General features: G+C 47.0%; 1 protein-coding gene across 2 annotated transcripts in view; it reads right to left on the bottom strand.

Annotated features, from left to right (window-relative positions):
• Nucleotides 1-22,890, bottom strand: part of LOC142289849 (uncharacterized) — a 145,697-nt gene that overhangs the window by 111,537 nt on the left and 11,270 nt on the right. For both annotated transcript variants that reach the window (XM_075333793.1, XM_075333794.1), the window contains exons 2-3: nucleotides 18,744-18,842; nucleotides 3,624-3,690 (exon numbers count right to left, since the gene is read on the bottom strand). In XM_075333793.1, the coding sequence (XP_075189908.1) occupies nucleotides 3,624-3,690; nucleotides 18,744-18,824 (148 nt within the window). In that variant the 5' untranslated portion in view covers nucleotides 18,825-18,842. The remainder of the gene's footprint in view (nucleotides 1-3,623; nucleotides 3,691-18,743; nucleotides 18,843-22,890) is intronic.

The raw sequence follows: 22,890 nt of genomic DNA, 5'->3' as shown, positions 1-22,890 counted from the left end.
GTGCTCCGCTCAGCGAAGGAATGGCTGCGGGCACCTGGAAGCAGGCTGAAGAAGGCGGGAAGTTGGACGCCATTGGGGTGGAAGCCCCTAAATGTAGCAGCGTTGCGGGCCCCATCCAAAAACTCCAGATGCGCTGCGGAGGTCCAGTCCCTGCTGTATGCCCCTTGCGACCCTTTGGGGTGGTACCGCAGGGTGAATAGGGGTGCCCAGGAAAATTCAGCCCCGCGTGCCAACCGGGGAGTGGTACCGTGGAATTGGACGTGGGAGAGGGCCCGACAACTCAAGCCTCTGCGACCTAGGGGAGCGGTACCCACACGGGCTGCGAGAGCTGAGGTAGAGAAAAGATACCTGCAGAAAAAGAAAATTACCACAGATGAGAGCGACGAGCGTCGCCGAGAAAAAATGAAAAAAATAACGCAAAAATTCAAGTGGCTGAAGGGGGCCCAGACGGCCCACATCAGCCTCCTACGACACTAAGCAAAAAACTGATTGAGCCCGCCTCCGGCTCAGGGGTTATACTGCTGGGGAGGAGCTAACTTTTTCTGTTTACTTAGTGTCAGCCTCCTAGTGACAGCAGCATAACCCATGGTCCTGTGTCCCCCAATGAAACGACAGAGAAAAACGCTTATCTGGACAAGCATGGTGATTCTGGACTGCCTCTCTGAAATCAGAGTGGTCCAGAAACATACTCGGTGTACGCTTGGGAAACCTGAAACGGAATTTCTCCTGCTGTGAAGCTGACTCCTCCACCGGAGGAGCTGAGGGAGAAATATCCAACATACGATTGATGGACGCAATAAGGTCGTTCACTATGGCGTCCCCGTCCGGAGTATCAAGATTGAGAGCGGCCTCAGGATCAGAATCCTGATCAGCTGTGTCCGCATCATCAACTAGAGATTCCCCCCGCTGAGACCCTGAACAATATGAGGATGTCAAGGGAATTGTCAAGCGAGCTCGCTTAGTCGGTCTGGGGCCGGGGTCTGTGTCAGAACCCTCAGCCTGGGATCCATGAGACACCCCAGGAGGACATTGTTGGTCCAACTGAGGTGGGCCAGGGGACAAAGATTCAACAGAGTCCCTGTGCTGAGATACCGGCCTGGACTGCAAGGCTTCTAGTATCTTAGCCATAGTCTCAGAGAGTTTTGCAAACTCTGTCCCCGTCACCTGAACAGTGTCAGCAGGTGGCTCCCCCTGGGCCCCCCTTAGCAGAGGCTCTAGCTGAGTAAGTGCCACAGGGGCCGAACAGTGCACACAATGAGGGTCAGTGGAACCTGCCGGTAGCGGGGTCATACATGCGGCGCAGGCAGCATAATAAGCCTGTGTTTTGGCACCCCTGCCTTTCGTGGGCGCCATGCTATTATCTTCCCTGAGTAACACAATAGGGTATATAGCCAGAAATCAACTGTGCACCATACAGTGTAAAATATGTATACCATAAACATATAATGTTACACTACTGCACAATGGGGCTAGCACCACAGGTGCTGCTTACCACCCGCTTAAAGCGGTTGTGAGGCCACCAGAGTCCCTGCCTGAGTCTCCCAGACTTTGTCCCCCTATGTAGCGTCCAAGGAGCTGACAGGAATGGCTGCCGGCGTCCTGAGGAGAGGTGGGAGCCGTGGGCGTGGCTCAGAAAGTGCGGGAGCTGGTGCCTGCACTGTGCACAGTGAGGGGAGTGGAGTATGCAAAGCATGCTCCAGCCCTCAGTGCTGCTCGTTCTGTGCAGCGTCCCGCCCTTCCCCTGCCTGTCAGGGCTGTGGGCGGGAGGAAAGGAAACTAGGCCGCAAAAAGCCGGGGACTGTAGTAATAAACGCGGCCGCTGTAAAAGCGCGGCCGGCGCGAAAGTCCCCGGCGCACTACAAGTCCCAGCCGCGCCGCAGTGTTTCCCTGGCAGCGGCGGTTAGTGCGGCAGTCCCTATACATAAACACACTCAGCAGCGCTGAGTGTGTAATGGCACATATTAACCCGGTCAGCGCCGCGGTCCCCGGTGCACTAGCACACCCAGCAATGCTGGAGTGTTGCTGTGCGCGGTCCCCACGGGGACACGAGAGTACCTCCAAGTAGCAGGGCCATGTCCCTGAACGATACCCGGCTCCTATCCAGCAGTCTCCCAGGAGTTGTGGATGAAGCACGGTCTCAGTGCCTGGAGACCGATAGGATCCCACTTCACCAGAGCCCTGAGGGGGATGGGGAAGGAAAGCAGCATGTGGGCTCCAGCCTCCGTACCCGCAATGGATACCTCAACCTTAACTACACCGCCGACAAGAGTGGGGTGAGAAGGGAGCATGCTGGGGGCCCTATATGGGCCCACTTTTCTTCCATCCGATATAGTCAGCAGCTGCTGCTGACCAATCTGTGGAGCTGTGCGTGCGTGTCTGACCTCCTTCGCACAAAGCAAAAAACTGAGGAGCCCGTGGGAGCACGGGGGGTGTATAGGCAGAAGGGGAGGGGCTTAACACTTTTAAGTGTAATACTTTGTGCGGCCTCCGGAGGCATAGCCTATACACCCAATTGTCAATTGTCTGGGTCTCCCAATGGAGCGACAAAGAAAACCTAGAAAGATGAGAAGGCTGAGCGGCGCCGTATAGCACAAAAAAAACGAATAGGAATAGCCTAGGCTGAGGTTGGCCCACAGAGATATGGGCCCACTTCAGCCTCCTACGACACTAAGCAAAAAACTGGCATAGATCCGCCTCCGGCTCAGGGTGTACACTGCTAGGGAGGAGCTAACTTTTTTTATCTCTACTTAGTGTCAGCCTCCTAGTCACAGCAGCATACACCCATGGTCCTGTGTCCCCCAATGAAAGCGATAGAGAAATTACCTTTTTGCTATGGTAATGAAGTTTGCTGGCCCCGTGGGTGGGTTGTATTTTGTCTGTTATCCCCCCTCCTGCTGCTGTTTGCCGTCCCCCAGTGTTCATTTCCACAGATGAGGCCGCCGCCCTCATGTTCCGCACAGTGCTCCTGGAGTCTCGCGCATGCGCAGTGGCACTATCGCGGGACTGAGCACTGTTTTCAAATCGCGAGCGCCGGTGATGTTATTGTGCAGGCGCGAGATTATGGGCGGCGCTGTGAATGTCATCACCAGCGTCATCCAAGTACCCACCTATAATCTCGAGCCTGCGCAATAACATCAACGGCGCTCGCGATTTGAAAACAGTGCTCAGTCCTGCTGCGCATGCGTGAGACTCCAGGAGTACTGTGCGGAACATGAGGGCGGCGGCCTCATCTATGTAAATGAACACTGGGGGACGGCAAACAGTGGCAGGAGGTGGGATAACAGGTAAAATACAGCCCGCCCACGGGGCCAGCAAACCTCATTACCATAGCAAAAGGTAATATTTTATAAAGTTGTTATTAGGTCTGAAAGGGGGGCCAGTAGCAAGATGAACCTTTCTAGAATGCAGCCCAGGAGCTGCAGAAGAGGATTCTTTTAGTTTAATAGCGAACGTTCTGGTGACAGGTTCCCTTTAAAATGCAATCCTATAATGTTATTACATATCAATAAATGTTGCATCAATTATAAACATAGTGAAAAATGGTAAAGATGAAATTGGACCCCCCCAAAATAAAACTTTTTTTCATTTATTTATTTTTTTTAAAGCACAAAAACTTTGCTTACCTCTGGGGGTGTCATAAGCCAGATCTTCCATGCTCACAACAATATCATCCTCAAAGGGTCGGTCGTACTAAATTTAGGAAACATAAGAACAAATTAACATTGTATGTAAGTGGCATAACACTCATTATCAGATATGACATTCAGTGAAAACCAGTATAGAACAGATGGGCAGAATGTGCATTATCTAGCTCCAGCACAGAAGGCTGTAGAGTTGGTCATAAGCATAAAAGGTTTTAAGTCCCAAATTAATAAAAGGAATCTTTGAGTTACCCAAACTTTACCAAAACAACACCATAACTTAGGGGACATGGCACAAACAATCCCTTTAAAAGGGCAACCACAGGGAAGTCATGTTTGCTTTGGGTTGTGGTACAGAGACCTCCAGTGATCACTAAAACTGAGGAACAGTCTCAGTCTCTCCTCCCAGACTGAAGAGGATTCTAGGGAAGCAGTCGTCAGTCTATGAGGAGAGTAGTGAATAGTTCCACTGTGCAGTATTCGTGATCTGTGGGGGTCTCAGCACCAGGACCCCAATTAAAATCTGTCAGCAGCTTTTTGTCTACATCATGCTGCTCTCAGAAGAGATAGCAGACACCCTGAATCCAACAATATATCAGTTAGATTATTGGGTGCAAATTTTAGATTTAGCCATGTAGCTGAGCTGAGAAAGCTGCCCCCGCCCATACCAGACTCTATACAGATTGACATCTTGAAAGTCAATGCTCAGTCAGAAGAGGGGAAGTGCAGACTGCCACGTGCATGACAGTGTGGTCCGAGCAACAATCAATCCTGATGTTTAAAGGCCCCGTTATACGGGACGATATATCTAACGATATGTCGTTGGGGGTCACAAAATTCGTGACGCACATTCGACATCTTTAGAGATATCGTAGCGTGTGACACCACCGAACGACTGTGAACGAGCAAAAATACTCACCTTATCGTTGCTCGTTGACACGTTGTTCATTTTCATATCGTCCCTCCTTCTGTGCGTCGTTTGTTCATCGTTCCCGAGGCAGCACACATCGCTACGTGAGACACCCCGGGAACGACGAACATCTCCTTACCTGCGTCTCGCCGGCTATGCGGAAGGAAGGAGGTGGGTGGGATGTTATGTCCCGCTCATCTCTGCCCCTCCGCTTCTATTAGCCGGCCGCTGTGTGACGTCGCTGTGACGCCGAACGTCCCTCCCCCATCAGAAAGAGGATGTTCGCCGCCCACAGACACGTTGTCCGGGAGGTAAGTACGTGTGACGAGTGTTACCGACTTTGTGCGCTACGGGCAACTAATTGCCCATGACGCACAAATGACGGTTGCGATCGCTTTTGCAATCGCACGATATATCGTCCCGTGTAACGGGGCCTTAAGCAAATAAACAATGGGACGGAACATGACAAGACACGAATCCTTGAATTCTATGCTGTAACCCTTGCAGCGTGCTGTCTTCAGCTTACATTGCAAAAACCTACTGACTGATGCCTTTAAAAAGAGGTTTTCTCACGAACAAAGTTCATTTTAATCAATAAATCTAGGAATAATAAGTTCCACAGTTGAATGTGTTTTACAAATAAATAAATAAAATGTTCCTGTGTTGAGGTAATCTCATAAATGTGTCCCTGCCATGTACTGTGTAATGGCTGTGTCTGACCGTACACTGACAAAATCTGATCATACCACATCTCCTGGACCAGGGAGGAACTTATAACTTAATTATAACTTAATGTATACAGACATTACAGCATAAAAAAAAAAATATTTGCGATTTTATGTAAAAAGAAAGAAAAAAAAACAAAACAAAAAAAACAAACCCCACTCCACACAGGGAAATGGTTTGCATCACAAACAGAATCAGCTATGATCCTCTGTTGTGCTGTCTGAATACTCTTGATTTCTGTCCTCCCCTGCTCAGGAGCTGTGGTATGATCAGACCATATCCCTGCTCAGTCAGACACATCCATTACACAGCATAGTAGGAAATCATAATAATCTCAGTACAGGAATTTTTTTTTAAATATCCAATTATGGAATTTACTATGCCAAGATCCACAGATTTAAATAAAATTTTAAAATTGACATTGTTCATTGGAAAGCCCCTTAACGACCTAGGATGTAAATAGACATCGTAGGTTGCCTCCCTCCCTTTGACACGGGGATCAGTCGACATGTTCTAATCAGATCAGTCCACATGTGTAGCTAACAAGTGAGGGTGACTTGCGCCTGTTAACCATTTTGATCGCGCTGTCATGCGTAGGGTTCCCCCATATTATAACACCCAGCACAGATAAAGCATAAGGCTACAGGCTGCAGCCCCCAGCCGTGTGCTTATCTTGGCTGTGTTATCAAAATAAGAGGGACCCTAGGCGGGTTGTTGTTTTTTTTTTTAATTATTTAAATAAATTAAAACCGGCATGCAGCCCCCTTCCACCTCAATTTTGATACTCACCAAGATAAAGCCGACAGCTGCGGGCTGGTGTTATTAAGCTTGGGAGACCCATGGTTATTGGGCCCCCTAGCCTAAAAATAGCAGCCTGCAGCCACACAGAAATGTAACATCCATTAGATGGGACAATCCAGGCTCATCCAGATTGCCCTGGTGATGTGGCAATTCGGTTAATATAAAAGGGTTAATGACAGCTCACAGATGCCAATAAGCTCTAGAATAGTAATGAGTAGGGTCTATGAGACCCTCCTCCCCCCATTACTAATCCTGTAGAAAAAATCCTTTATTTGAAATAAAAGATTAAACACCACTCTTTCACCCCTTTATTAATTCCCAAAACACACAGGTCTGACAAAGCTCTGCTACATCCTGAAGTCATAGCGAACAGGCACAAAACATGACCGCCCGTTGTGGCTGCAGGCAGAGACTGACTGAGCCGTAGCTGTGACGTCATTGAGTTTATGTGTGGTCACAGCTGGAGTTTTTCACAGTACCTCAAAACCAGGGCATGACAACCATGACTGGTATATGGTGAAGAGGGGGGACTGGGGTAATTCCTTAGTTTTATTAAGCCGCAGGCTCCCCTCTTTACAGGACCCTCGTCACAGTAGAGGGGCCCGGCCATTTTGCTTTGGTCACTACAGTGGCTAATTTGTATGCAAAGCACTTCAGGGGCATCACATGCAAATTAGCCATGTGGAGGAGGCAAGGTCAGTGGAGCAGAGCATTGTGCCATTGTGCCATCTCGTGGCCCAATGTTCAGCAGTGTGATGAGATTATCACTTTGCAATCTCATCACACTGCTAAAGGCAACGCAAAGCCATGGAGGTGGTGAGGACGCAGCAGCTAGGAGGGGAAAGGTAAGCGCTCCGTGAGATGAAGACAGGAGCGGGAGATCGCCGTGGTACCCCAGTCCCTGCCTTGCTCAACTGGATGTGAGTTAGAAGGCGGAAAGAAAATGTTTAATATTTCTACTAATACAAAAGCTTGATGCCAGATGGCAAGTCACAACTAGCATCAACCCCATTTATTATAGATGTCCACCGCACCAGGGCTATGGGAAGAGAAAAGTACAGAGCCAGATTTGGCGCATCTAATACATGTGCCACCTCTGGGGCATTTGTGGGCTGCTATTTTTAGGCTGGGAAGAATCAAATACCTATTTTTTTTTATAATATATAGATATATATCTAAACAATGCGATGCAGTTTTGAAGTGACTTTTTTGCCAGGAGGTGGACATTTGGTGCAGGAATTTGGTGTATAATTTCAGCACAAAAATGCATTTCTTAGCAAACACAAAGCAGACAGCGTGTAGGATTCCAACCGACCAGACGCTGTCACACAGGGTGTTGGCGCAGTCTGACTGCAACCAATCAGAGACGCGTGGTGGAAGCAGTGGCTATGTCTGAGGGCTAATGAGCAGACCCAGAAGCACTGTGACAGCTGTGGGGAAAGTGGGTAAGTATAACGCTCCTGCTTTATTCCTTATTTTGATTTTCTTTTTTAAATTTCTATCATTATTTGGGTAGCTGAACTTGAACAGCTACATAGATTTCCCTGAGAAGTCATTGTTCGGGGTCTGTGCACGGACACTAGGTATCCGGTACGGACCCCGAACTTTACAGTTCGGGTCCACCCATCACTACTCATGATGTGACATTTCAGAGATATAATTGCATATATGCCAGCTTACTACCCATACATTGTGCCCAGCTTGTGCTTTTAGAAACATGCATCATGTATATAGTCAGGTGGGTTCTTCATGGCAGAAATATGGAGTTAATGGTGGATTAGGCTCATTGGGAAGATCAGATGGGAGTTGGGCATTTGGGAGCACAATTCTACAGAATAATTTTTTATTTATTTTTTGGGGGAGTGGAGTTTATATTGCTTTTATGCAGACTTTGGACTACCAGTAAAGTGGAAACCCACAGTTTTGGAATAAATATCAGTATAAGGCTTAGTCCATATTTACGGTATACATACTGTGCTCCCTGCTGAGCGCTTACATCGGACTGTCTTAATCCCCCCAAAAAATGCAATTCATATAAAACCCCAGACAGAACAAATCACTATAATAAGACTGGTAATCAATTTGGACTGTCTGGTCTCTGTTTCCAGGTGTTTTCCCATCTATTTTAGGTGCATGCAAAAATACAGTAAAAAGAGGTCACACTAATGATATAGAGGCCTGAGGGAGTCCAAAGTGACACCATCTGCCGCATTATAATAAATGGCTCAATCAGGGGTTTTGTATGAATCAATTTTTTAAGGGGATTTGGAACGTAACCCAGATGTAGGTGCTCAGGGTAGAGCACAGGATAGATGTGTGCATGTCTTTCAGGTGAAAATGCTCAGCAAAAAAGAAATAATGCACAGCAATGTAAAAACAACATTGCGTGCGCAAGTTCAGCATTTGTAACTTACTTTTTAATCGCTTCTGTTTGGAAACTGAGAAACTTCTAAGGCTGCTTTCACACTACGTTTTTTTAACATGCGTCTAGAACGTTTTTTTGTTGTAAAAGTGGATCCTGTTTTTACAAAGAAAAACACATGCAAACGCATGTGTTATTTTGCAGGATCCTGTCACTTGAAGTTTATGGGCGGGCATTGGAGTCATATGATCGGGAGGGGGGGAACTGAACGTGATAGACTGGGAGCCGGCATCTGACAGCTGCGGACGCTGGTAACCAAGGTAAACATCGGGTAACTAAGCGAAGTGCTTTGCTTGGATACCCGATATTTACCTTGGTTACCAGCGTCCGCAGCTGCTAGGAGCCGGGCTGCCTGCTCCCTGCACACGTAACCAAGGTAAAGATCGGGTAACTAAGCGAAGCGCTTTGCTTGGTTACCCGATATTTACCTTGGTTACGAGCGTCCGCCGCTCTCAGGAGAGAGAGGTGGGAGAGAGAGAGGGAGGGGGAGAGAGAGAGAGACTGATCACGCCAGGCTGGTTTCTGGGCATGCTCAGTAGAGCAAGCAGGATCCTGTCTATCAGCATGCCAGCGTTCACATACGTTTGCGTGCAGTATAGTCAGGATCCAGTGAAAAACAGTATTTGGACGCAGCTCAAAAATGCTACAAGTAGCGGTTTTGAAAAAAGTTAAAAAACTGCAAGTCGCTGGATCCTCACTATAACGCACGCAAACGCATGTGAACGCATGTTGACGCGAGTCCATTGCAAATGCATTGAAATGAAAATGCATTTGCACTGGATCCGTTTTTGCGTTAAAAAAAATGTTAAGAAAAACGTAGTGTGAAAGCAGCCTAATAGTAGCGTGCTAACCTTCCAGGTGACTTCTGTTAGGAACTGCTAGATATTTTTTGTTTACAATTTAGCCTATAAGTTGCCAGCGGTGGAGACGCTGTAAAAACTATGGCAAGACCACCATAAAAAACTTTTAAGAAAAAGACAGGTGGCTTTGCCTACTGCAGGAAAACCTCAGGGAAGGACACAAGACCTCTCCATTTTACACTGACACTTGGCCTGTTAGAACCAGGGCTGTGGAGTCGGAGTCGGTATAAAATGGTCCGACTCCTAAAATATATAATGAATTGGGTCAGTGCCGGACTGGGACTAAAATTCAGTCCAGGCATTTGGGGGTGCACAGGCCCACTTTTCGCATGGTGAATGTGTGATATATTTCTGCACTTGTATATGTGAGTACTGTATGGCATTATATGAGCATTGTATGGCACTATGTGTCACTGTATAGCACTATGTGACACTGTATGGCACTATGTGAGTACTGTATGGCACTATGTGAGTACTGTATGGCACTATGTGAGTACTGTATGGCATTATGTGAGTACTGTATGGCATTATGTGAGCACTGTATGGCACTAAGTGAGCACTGTATGGCATTATGTGACACTGTATGGCATGTGAGTACGGTATGGCACTGTGAGTACTGTATGGCATTATGTGACACTGTATGGCACTATGTGAGTACTGTATGGCATTATGTGACACTGTATGGCACTATGTGACACTATATGGCACTATGTGACACTGTATGGCACTATGTGAGTACTGTATGGCACTACGTGAGTACTGTATGGCACTATGTGAGCACTGTATGGCACTATGTGAGCACTGTATGGCATTATGTGACACTGTATGGCACTATGTGACACTGTATGGCACTATGTGAGTACTGTATGGCACTATGTGAGCACTGTATGGCATTATTTGACACTGTATGGCATTATGTGAGTACTGTATGGCATTATGTGAGTACTGTATGGCACTGAGTACTGTATGGCATTATGTGAGTACTGTATGGCATTGTAAGTACTGTATTGCACTATGTGAGTACTGTATGACACTATGCGAGTACTATATGGCATTAAGTGAGCACCGTATGGCATTATGTGAGTACTTACCACTCCCCAACACACACACACACACACACACACACACACAAATACAATGCACCCCCATTACCACTCCTCACACACACACACACCTACAATACAATGCACCCCCATTACCCTCACACACACACACACACACAATACAATGCACCTCCATTACCCCTCCCCACACACAATACAATGCACCCCCATTACCCACACACACAATACAATGCACCCCCATTACCCTCACTCACACACACAATACAATGCACGCTCCATTACCCCTCCCCCCACATACAATACAATACACCCCCCATCACCCTCTACACACACACACACACACACACACAGACACTACAATGCAGCCCCCATTATCCCTCCGCCCCACACACAATACAATGCACCCTCCATTACCCCCTCCCCAGACATAATACAATGCACCCCCCATCACCCCTTACACACACAAATTACACTACCCCATCACTACACACTCCTGCCTCCCCCCTCCCTCGGAATACAGCACTCCCCCTCTGCCTGTCACAAAGCTGTGTTCCTTCACAAATGTTCCCCATTATGTGTCCTCAGTCCCTCCCCACTCATCCTCAATAATTAAACCTGCCATTTTCGGCTCCTCCATGGAGCGCTTACCGCTCCCTGATGTCTCCTGTGTGGCGCCCGCAGCACTGTGATGATGTCAGCAAGATGCTGATCTCATCACGTTGCTGCACGTCAGGGGCGGGGCCCAGTCCCGGTGCACTGTTCAAATGTATTTACGTCTGAAAGATGGGCCGGTCCCTGTGGTGGACCGCTGTATCTGCGGTCACCGGCACCGGCGAGCTCCTCAGCAGTGTGTGCATGCCGGGCACACAGCAGGGAAAGCGCAGCGCTGCCTCCTGGTCCTGCTGCAGCTAGTGTGCCCGGCATGCACAGACTGTTGAGGAGCGTGGCGGTGACTGCAGATACAGCGGCCCACTACAGGCTCCGGCCCACCACAGGGACTGGCAAATCTGGCATTGGCCAGAATTGCGTACAGTAATTCAATGCAGAATGTGCGGAATATTTTTTCATAGGAATTTGGGAAAGTTATGAAATGTCCTATAAATGGCTGTTCTATGCCTGATCTAAAGGCCGCTTTACACGCAACGACATCGCTAACGAGACGTCGTTGGGTTCACGGAATTTGTGACGCACATCCGGCCTCGTTAGCGACGTCGTTGCGTGTGAAACGCACGAACGACCGTTAATGATCAAAATTACTTACCTAATCGTTGACGCGTCGTTCCATTCTCGATTATCGTTGCTGCTGCAGGTATGGTGTTGTTCGTCGTTCCTGCGGCAGCACACATCGCTATGTGTGACACCGCATGAACGAGGAACATCACCTTACCTGCGGCCGCCTGCAATGAGGAAGAAAGGAGGTGGGTGGGATGTTTGTCCCGCTCATCTCCGCCCCTCCGCTTCTATTGGGCGCCCGCTTAGTGACGCCGCACGAACCGCCCCCTTAGAAAGGAGGCGGTTCGCCGGCCACAGTGACGTCGCTAGGCAGGTAAGTAGTGTGACAGGTGTTAGCAATGTTGTGCGCCATGGGCAGCGATTTGCCCGTGACGCACAACTGACGGGGGCGGGTATGCTCGCTAGCGATATCGCTGCGTGTAAAGTGCCAATAAGGCTACTTTCACACACAGCGTTTTTTTTAAAAAACCGCATCACCTGAAAGATTTTTGAGCTAATAGATATTGTTTTCAATAGCAAAAGCAGATTAGAAAAACGCTACACAAACCTACATGCTCATTCTTCGTGAGGATCCATTTATGAGCCCAAAAACGGATCCTCACAAAACAATGCTTCAAACATGATCAGTACAATTAAACTAATGAATGAGAGTAATGAACAACAGCTAGAAGAAAATTTAGGATTCAGAATGTTTGAGACGGAAGGCCACAGTGCTGTTCATGTAACTGAGGAACAAACAGATATTACAACAGAAGAACAGCAAAATGATACTTTAGAATTAGATGATCTTGTTGAAGCTGCTTCAAAACACTTTCATATTCATCACATGCGCTGTGTTGTTCACACACTGCAGCTGGCAATAAGAGATAGGGGTACTTTGCACGCTGCGACATCGCTAGCGATCTCGTTAGCGATGTGAAATGCTAGATCGCAAGTGCGATCTTTCGAGATCGCACATAGGTCATTTTACGCATGTGCGATCTCGAAAGATCGCACTTGCGATCTAGCATTTCACATCGCTAACGAGAACGCTAGCGATGTAGCAGCGTGCAAAGTACCCCATAGTCTGCAAGAGGGTAATGCTGGAAATCTGATTGGAAAAGTGAGGAAATTGGTTATTGCCGCCAGAACCCCTAAAATTGATTCCATTTTGAAGAGACGTGCTGGGAAAGGGGCAATTGTTGATCAAGCCACACGGTGGGGCAGCACTTATTTAATGATTGAGTGATTGCTTGAACTAAAACCATTTCTTATAGATATGGCGAACCTTCAGGTAACACTAAATGAAGGTCAATGGACACAGGTGGCTGAATTGAAGGAATTGCTTAACCACCCATTTACTGTGACTAAAAATTACAAGCCGAGGATTTAACTCCTGGCATTTTTATAAGGCAGTGGAAGAACTTGCTATTTTGCCTGTCCCAAAGAGATTTAATCCCAGATGGCATTTCTGCTTTAATGAAATGGAGAGACACAGCTATTGGAAAATAATACTCTTCTGGCAGCTGTTTATGTAGACCCAAGTCATCGTTTACTGCTTAATGATCAACAGCTTACTAAAGGAAAAGAAGCTCTGACTGAGGTAGCAGTTAGCATGAGTGGCCTACAGGAGTCCCAGGCGCAAGAGGACTTGGGTCCTGACAGTGCTACTGCTGCCATATTTTCATCCTCATCAGATGAGGAGTTTAACTTTGACAACTATTTGGACAAGGAGCAGGCAAAGCGTTGCCACAAGGAAAAATATTTAATTCCGTCTCCTATAGCAAGCACATTGACCATATTTCAGCAACATTTTTCACTTGCTCTCAAATAATAGAAAAATTCAACCGTTCATCAAAACTGACTGCATGAGGCAATTCCTTTATACTCGGAAATTGTTAAGAGATGTTGCCCATGTGGTTACGGCTTTGCCTTTTGCCTCCAACCCAAGTTAGTGTAAAGAGGTTGTTCTCTAGCCTTAAAATTATCAGGTCAGATTTGAGGTCATCTATGAAGGAGGATCTGATGGAGGCTATTCTATTTCTTAGAACAAATTCATAGACTGCACAATATTATTTAGGATATTTTGTTAAAAACTGTTTTTTTTTGCCACATAGTTTATTACATAGTGTTTGTATATATATATATATATATATATATATATATATACATACATACATTCACGCACAGTGTGTCCACCCATATCCTGTCCACCGCCATTAACTTGAGAATGGCGGCTGCTATAAGCATAAAAGTGGTGTCTAGGTATAGTAAAGTAGCCATGCGCTACGCAATGAAACCACCTATTTCGCCACCTGGTGAAAAACTCCGGAGTTAGCATTTTTATCTCGAAAATGGAACGAGATAGAGGAAAAAAGTGAATTACAAAGTTGTATGGCATCATCAATTCAATACTAATCGACACCTTGCATACAGAAATGCTATGATTAGAACATGTAAAACTCAAAAGGCTGCGGACGTGAAGCGATACCTCATGGAGACCTTCCTACATGTCATTGGGTATGGTGGCTGCGTGGAGTGGCCTCCACGCTCACCTGAACTAACCACATTGGACTTTTTCTGTGAGGTCACATGAAACAGCAGGTGTATGCGACCCCTCCACCAACATTGCAGGACCTAAGACAACGTATCATAGATGCTTGTACAAACGTGTCACCTACCATATTGCACAACGTGCAGCAAGATACAGTATGCTGTCCAGATGTGCATTGTAGCTGACGGCGGCCACTTTGAGCATCAAAGTTAAATGAGCGCCATATGCGTGACCAGCATTCAATGTTTTAGGGGCGGGTCATAGGTTTCATATCATAGCATTTCTGTATGCAAGGTGTCGATTCGTAATGAATTGATGATGCCCTATAATTTCTAAATTCACTATTTTTCTCTCTCGTTCCGTTTTCATGATTAATATGTTGGAGCATCTGAGGAGGCCCTGTTCCCAAGTGTCTTGAAACGCAACCGAGGGTTCCCAAGCCGGAAAGATGGAAACTCTTAACCCTCGGGTATCAGGAATCAGCAATCGAGGAATCAGGTAGCGTGTTTTTATCAGGGAGTACGCCCTCCCATGCATCTGATGAGTTCTCCATACTTACATAAGATTTGACTGCGGCTCACAAAACAGGCGTGAGATTATGGTGGAATACATGCAGCCTTGAGGAGTACCTAAGGGCTGGTATTCTACCGCAGGGGTTAAGAGTTTCCATCTTTCCGGCTTGGGAACAGGGCCTCCTCAGATGCTCCAACATAGTAATCAAACATGATCGGACGCTCCTTGCCACCACCAAGACCAATATTAAAGATCTGGAAGCCAAGCTTAGTAAATTGGATGATCAATCAATGGTTTCAGCTTTTCAGAGCAAGCTTAATGAGTCTGTTGATCGCTATGAGCATGATATTATTGACAAAAAGCGTAAATAATTCCAGAGGGACCGTTCTGATTTTGACTTCAAAACCATCTTTAGATGGAAACATAAGGGGAACAATCGTCAGACTAAACCCGCTAGGACCTATCTGGCAAATTCCCAGGGACACGCCATCTCCAGGGATGCCAGTTCCAGTGATTTTTTTTGTCTACAACCGGCAGCGATCCAGACACAGGACCAGACGAGGGGGACGCAATAGGGGCTTCCGCAGGAAGAACCACCAGAAATCGGAAATATACACATTACAAACAAGGCGCGAGGCCGAAGCAACGTCCTGGAGTCTTTATATTCCAACATTAGGCACGATGAGGGAATGCATGCGGTCACGTACTTTTTGGATGCACAGGGACACTCTGACCGAATGCACGATTCCTTTCTGATTGACATTCTGGACTCCATGCTCAATCATAATTATTTCCTGTTTGACAGAGAGTTCTATAGACAAACTTCAGGCGTGGCGATGGGTATGCGATGTGCGCCTGCCTTCGCCAACCTGTTCTTAGGGTGGTGGGAGGCTACTGTTGTGTTCCCCTCTGAACGGTTGCAAAGTCTGGTTCGCCACTGGTGTCGATATATATCGACGACATTTTCTTTATCTGGCTTGGGACGGAAGATGAATGTGGGGACTTTATTTCATCCCTCAATAATAACGTATTTAACATCTTTTTGACCCACAACAGTTCACGCATCAGTGTGTCCTATTTGGATTTACAAGTCTAGGTGAAGGAAGATGGTTTGTCTACTACCCTGTTCCAGAAAAAGACAGCAACTAATAACCTCCTGGAATATAACAGTTTTCATCCACAGCATATTAAGAACGGGGTCCCCACAGGTCAGTTTCTTCGTATCAGACGTAACTGTTCCGAAGATAGTGACTTTCGTCAAGAGGCCAAATTGCTTACCAACAGGTTTCTTGCCCATGGATACCCTAAAAGGGTTTTGTCTAAAGCTTATCAACATGCTTCTTTGGAGACACAGGCTTCTCTTGCTGTTGGTACTACTGGGTGGACTGACGGTAAGGCCAGATTCATCATCACTTTTAATGATCAGTGGAACAGAATTAAGAACATACTACACAATCGGTGGCCGGTTCTGACCACGGATATACAAACATCAGATGTGGTATGCTCATATTCCCAGATTACAGCACGCAGGGCACCCAATTTAAGAGACCTCATTACTAGAAGTCACTTTGTTAGGCCGCTGACCAGACTTCATCGGGGCATTGTCCTCAGAGGGTCTTTTCCCTGTGGGGAATGTAATGTGTGCAGTTTCATGCACCCTACACCCAATGTCTTTAGAAACCCACAAGACTCCAAGGATTACGCCATTATCAGCTACATAAATTGTAAGACCAGGGATATGATTTACTGTTTCTTATGTCCTTGTGATAAGGTCTACGTGGGACAAACAATGCAAGAATGTCGCAAAAGGATTCAGAAACACTTTTCTAACATCAATTTGGCTGCGTCTGACCTGAAAAAAGGCAAGTTTGTTACTTCGGTGGCTACCCATTTCTTAGTTCACCACCAGGGAAGCACACGTGACATTCGGGTGTTTGGCCTACAGAAGTTTGTCGAGAATGGCAGGGGAGGCTCATGCCATAAGTGGCTACAGCAACATGAATCCAAATGGATTTTCCTTTTACGCACGGTTGCCCCTGCAGTTTAAACAAAGAACTTTTGCTCACAGGATTCCTTGGATAACCTGGCTCTTTGACTTTTGGTACTGATCTCTTATTACTATAATATTAATAAAGACCACTTTTTTGCCATCCCTAGGTCTCTGCACCTTTCCTGGCATCAAGTTACCCTCGGTGTTCTAAAGAAAATGATTTCTTAATTTAGAAGATATCTTGTCTCATCAACAAATATGAATTATGCCGTGTCGTATTATCAACATTGGATCTGTTGTCGTCGGATCCTTTTGCCTTGGAAACTACATGCTATGGACTGTGCCTGTTCATCTGTGCCCTGCTTCCTGCTTGGATTTCAGCTAGCCCTGCTCACCCATTTGGATGCCCCTATGATTTAATGTCCTCTTTAGGACTTCCCTTCAACTGTATGCCCTATTCCGGTTCTTTTATGTTTTGATAAATACATTTTCTAACATAATGTTCATCCTTAACCGGTTTTGTGTTTACCCTTTGTGTTTTTTTTCTCTCCATGTTGTGTGGTGTTGGTTCCGCATTCTGAACCTTTCAGAGTTCAATCCCCTTTATTGTTTTGTGTACCCTTGTGATGTGCGGCCACACATGGTTTCTCTAGGGTTTGCATTTTCCTCCCGGTTATACATATGGGTTCTACTTGACTTCTGAGTGAACCTTGGTGTACCTTTTCCATTGTCCTTTTGACCACCTAGGCACAGTTTCTCACAGTTCTCAGATGCATAAGTTTCCTCAACATATACAGGGGTAGTAATCATGTGTACCCCCTTATGTTCCATTGCTTTTTCCAATGTCTTCCGCCCCGGGGCTTTCTTGTTTTTTGTGCATTTCCTTCATGTGCAGATCAATGCTACTCTGCACGTGTGGGAATATGCTCACTATCCTCCAATTTACAACCATCTTAATTATTGTCCATCTTAGGATGGTTGTAATATGTTGCTAGTGTTCAATTTTTTATCTACCAACACTTATGCAATATATTGCCTTATTTGTTTCTTATGGCATCTAATGAGCTATACACTCCTACATCTTTCAGCACCAAGCTGACCTCTGCCATACACACTGACACTTTCCCTTGTGTATATGCGGTAGTTGTGCCTGCATCCTGCCCTGTGCCATTACGGTCGCTGTGATCCCATGCTTTTGTCCTATCCTGCTCTCCGTCCACCTGCTACTGCGCACGTGCCCGCACTTCCTGTTCCATGGCTCGGGCTGTGCCAGCGTCCACAAACAGGTGATTATAATATTATCTTTTGTTATAAACATATATATAAGCCTCTTGAACCTTACATCCCCACACTTTCCCTGACGAAGCTGCAGCAACAGCGATACGCATGGGGCTTGGCTGCACACCCGCTTACCCACCTTGGTCTCATGACACAGGAGCTCCCTCCCCTGGCCGCTCTGCTCTTGCATCGGTGTTCTTACCAGGCTTTCTCTCCATCTCGCTCTGCAGCGGTCCAGGCGTCCCTGTGTCCCTATCAATTCTTATGCAGAGTTCCTGGTTGGCCACTTTTTCCTCCAGGTTTGCGGGTAATTCCCAGAGCCTTCTGTTATTTCAATCTTCTATTCTCTAGTTTTGCTCTAATCTTATGATTGCACTACCATTTATGTAGGTACTAATGACCAGCATAGCTTTTGTCTCGTTATTCGAATTGTGATTGTATTGTCATTTGGCTACAGGGTTGAATAATATAATTGCCGGTCATAGATGTGTCATACTGGGGTTCGATACTTCTGTGATCTATTATTAACACTTGATTGTTTTGCACCGTGATAATATTACCATATGAGGTTATTTGAGACCATGGGTTACAGGGTGTGTAGTCTTGTATTTTAATTGATTTTACTGTTGTTCAATAATGGTTTTTGTATTATCACATTATACTGTCTTGTGCTTGTGTAACATCTTTTTCTCCCCTTTTTCATAGTTTCTAAAACAAAGAATTTAATTTTTGAGGCCTGCATTTGTGGTATGAGGGAAAAAAAAATACTAACCTTCTCATATATGGCCATCATTCGTATGTGAAAGTTGTGCTGGCTTCTTTCCAGACGTGTTTTGAAAGGAACTCCATCCATTTTCTTACTGTCAGGAGTCTATTGAAATGAACAGATACAAGATGGCTATTGTCAAATAGTGCTTGTAATAATGAGCACTTTACTTATTAAGATTGGGAGTTATTCATGAGATATTAACACTTCTTTTGCCTAGGAGGCTGACCACCGCGGTTGTTTAGCTTGCAATTACTGCGCTGAAGCTGGCCAGGAAAACGTAGTAACAGCCTGATCCAGTGATCCTGGACAACTTCTAGCAGCAGTGGCCGGTCGCCATGGCAAGGAGGCGTAAACATAAAGTAAACTATTATAGGGAAACAGTAAGGTTGTGTGCGCACGTTGCATTTTTTCCTGCATTTTGGCTGCGTTTAAAACTGCACTGTCATTGACAAAATGCATGTGTTTTGCTTCCCCAGCAAAGTCTATGAGAAGTCAGCAAATTCCATGCGCACGTTGCTTTTTTTTAGGCCTCTTTCATACGTTTGTGAAAATCACGCACGTTTTTCACGGACGTGTGAAAGGTGCGTTTTCCCCTCCGTGAACCGTGTTTATGGCATACGTGTGTTCTCCGTGTGTTATCCGTGATAACACACGGAGAACGGGAACTTTCTGCTCACCTGTCCCTGGCATCGCTGTCCGTGGTGCTGATCTTCGGTCTCTGGTCCTGCCCACTCCCCGCTGCTGCAGCTTCCGGCCGCAGTGAAGTGAATATGCAATGAGCATAATGAGCGGCGGTCGGCAGCAAGTGACAGCAGCAGCAGAGACAGGAGGGCTGGAGAAGGTGAGTCAAGTTTTTTTTTCTGAGATACGTGTGTTTTCTCCGGCGCGTGTCACACAGAACACCTCCGTGTGGTCCGTTTGCGTTCTGTGTGACACCCGTGATGCCGGGGAAAAACGGACATGTTGACGTGTGGAGCACACGGACACACAAATGCTCCACACGTATACACGGTCCATGGCAAAACACGCACATGAGCGCAGACCCATTGATTTTAAAGGGTCTACGTGTGCCCGTGTCTCGGTACGTGAGGAAAAGGACCAAACAAGTACCGGAGACAAGGACGTGTGAAAGAGGCCTTAGGCACCGTTTTGGATGGCAACTATTTGACAAAATCGTTGAGTAAAAAAAAGCAGCATGTCACTTCTTCAGTGCATTTTGGTAGCATTTTCCACCCACTGTTTCTGTTGGTCAGTCGGAGGAGAGGGGGGGGAGAGGAGAGGAGAAGAGAGAGGAGGGGGGGGGAGGGGAGGGGAGGGAGAGGGGGGAGAGGAGAGGAGGGAGAGGAGAGGGGGGGGAGGGGAGAGGTGGGAGGGGAGAGGAGAGGGGAAAGGGGGGAGAGGGGAAAGGGGGGGGAGGGAGAGGAGGGGGAGGAGAGGAGGGAGAGGAGAGTAGGGAGAGGAGAGGGGGGGGGGGGGAGAGGGGGGAGAGGAGAGGGGAAAGGGGGGGAGAGGGGAAAGGGGGGGGGGAGAGGAGGGGGAGGAGAGGAGGAAGAGGAGAGTAGGGAGAGGAGAGTAGGGAGAGGAGAGGGGGGGAGGGGGAGGGGGGATGAGGAGAGGGGAGAGAGAGGGGGGAGAGGAGAGGGGAGGGGGGAGAGGAGAGGGGAGGGGGGGAGAGGAGGGGGGGAGAGGTTCCTTTCTCGTTTCTTGTGGTGGCCCACTTACAGAAGAGACGTTCAAAATTACGTTACTTCATGTGAAGTCTGTGCGAGATTCAAGACTCCACGTTCTTCACCTACAGGTCTATTACAGCCCCTACCTATTCCATCCCGTCCATGGGGTTCCATTGCAATGGACTTTATTGTAGAATTGCCAACCTCCCAAGGGAAGAACACTATTTTGGTGGTGGTGGACAGTTTAACGAAAGCAGCTCATTTTATCCCCTGTGTCGGCTTACCCACTGCAAAACAGACATCTGACCTAATCATTCAAAATGTGTTCCGTTGCATGGAGTACTAGATGAGGTTATTTCTGATCGAGGGGTGCAATTCACTTCAAAGTTCTGGCAGAATTTTTGTACGGCATTAGACATCAAAGTTAATCTTTCTTCTGCCTTTCACCCCCAGACAAATGGACAAACTGAGCGAACCCAACCAGACCTTGGAACAGTATTTCTGCTGTTTCATCTGCCATCTACAAGATGCCTGGGTGGATCTTCTCCCACTGGCTGAGTTTGGCTGCTTTCACACATCCAGTTTTTGCCCTGCAGCACAATACGGCGCTCTGCAGAAAAAACGCAACCTTTTTTTTGCCGCCGGTTGCGTTTTTTCCCGCATAGACTTATATTAGCGCCGTATTGTGCCGCATGGCCTTGCGTTGCGTCCGGTTTTTTGCAGGATGCGGCATATTTAGCGCATGCGACGGCCGGATGGAACATTGCCTGGCACGTTTTTTGTGCGGCGAAAAAAACGCATCGCGTCGGATCCAGCGCGATTCACAATGCAAGCCTATGGACGCCGCATCGGCAAAAACCGCCGGATGCGGTTTTTTGTACTGAGCATGCTCAGTATCAAGCCGCATCCGTCAAAAACCGGACGAGCTGCATGGGAAAAACTTATGCAATGGATCCGTTTTTTTCGCCGCATCCGTTGCATAGGTTTTTGAGCCGGATTGTGCCGCTCAGCACAAACCGGATGTGTGAAAGCAGCCTCTTCATATAACAACTCTCAGAGCGCCTCCACTAAACAGTCTCCTTTTTATGCTAATCTAGGCTATCACCCTAATATTCTTCCTCGCCTTCCCATAGATTCGCCCTTACCAGCTGTGGCTGACAGAATCTCTTCGCTACAGCAGAATCTTGATCTTCTAAAGGAGAACCTGGGCTCAAGAGAGGTATAACAAAGCAGCTGATATGTTTCGTAAGCCTGCACCAGCCTTCAAGGTAGGAGATTTGGTCTGGATATCAACCAGAAACCTTAAGTTGAGAATTTCATCATCTAAATTGGGACAAAGGTATGTTGGACCCTACAAGATCACTAAGATTGTAAGTGCTGTGGCTTGTCGTCTTCAACTGCCCAGAACTATGAGAATCCATCCTGTGTTTCACGTTTCTCTCCTAAAGGCAGCAGTACCTAATACATTTCCTGGACGTTCTCCTTCCCCTCCTGATCCAGTGTTACTTGATGGTCAGGAAGAATTTGTAGTGGAGAAGATCCTGGACTCAAAGGTTGCACAGAAATCAGCTACAATACCTGATTAAGTGTCAGGGCTACTCATCGGAAGACAACACTTGGGAACCAGTTGACAACATCAATGCTCCCTGCTTACTCCGCCAGTTCCATCAGAGATACCCAGACAAGCCTGGTCTGGGGCCGTCCAGTAGCTGTCCCTAAGGGGGGAGTAATGTGAGGATTTCTGACTTTTTGCCTTGTTTTGACATTTTGCTTTAATCTGTTTTTTCTTCATTGGACATCAAGATGTCCTTCCTGTTCTGTTGCCCTCACCTTTGCCCTCAGTCAATATGGATTCCTCAGCTTCTATGTTCCCGCCCTGTTCCCTGCCAATTACCTGCTTAAGCCATCTCAGCTGATGGACCAGTGTTTCTGAATCCTGCTTGCAGTCTGCCTGTAACCTGATCTCCTGAAGTCTTTGGAAAAACTACTTTTCTGCCATCCTCTGTTTTGAATCCCTGGAACTCGTGTCCACACAGGAACCTTCTGCTCTGCCATGGATATTTACAAGTACAGTAAAAGAGACTGAATTATACTTTGACACTTCTGCTGAACTTTGAGGATCCATTCTTGCTTAATTTTTTCTCAGCCTCTGCACCCTGCAACTGTTTAACCCTTCATGTTTTGTGCAATTACTTGTATGAAGTAATACAAGAACTGTTTAGCGTTTAAAGCTGTGTCTCTGTGTTTGGCCGGGGCCACACGGGGACTACTGCGATCCCCTTGCATGAGACTCGGCTCGTGCTGGCAGTACAGCAGAGCCGAGTCTCATGCTTGTGTCCTTGCAACTGAGGTCCGTTCGTGCGAGCAGACCTCAGCTGCGGGGGGCGGGCCGGCACTCAGGAGGGGAGGGAGGGATTTCTCTCCCTCTCGCCTGTGTAGCCGGCTATAGACATTCTCGCACTGCACTGGCAGTACACCGG

This window comes from Anomaloglossus baeobatrachus, chromosome 2, assembly GCF_048569485.1.
Source record: "Anomaloglossus baeobatrachus isolate aAnoBae1 chromosome 2, aAnoBae1.hap1, whole genome shotgun sequence".
Lineage (NCBI taxonomy): Eukaryota > Metazoa > Chordata > Amphibia > Anura > Aromobatidae > Anomaloglossus > Anomaloglossus baeobatrachus.
The sequence above is the reverse complement of the archived record's forward strand: the minus strand, read 5'-3'. Positions and strand labels throughout refer to the sequence as shown.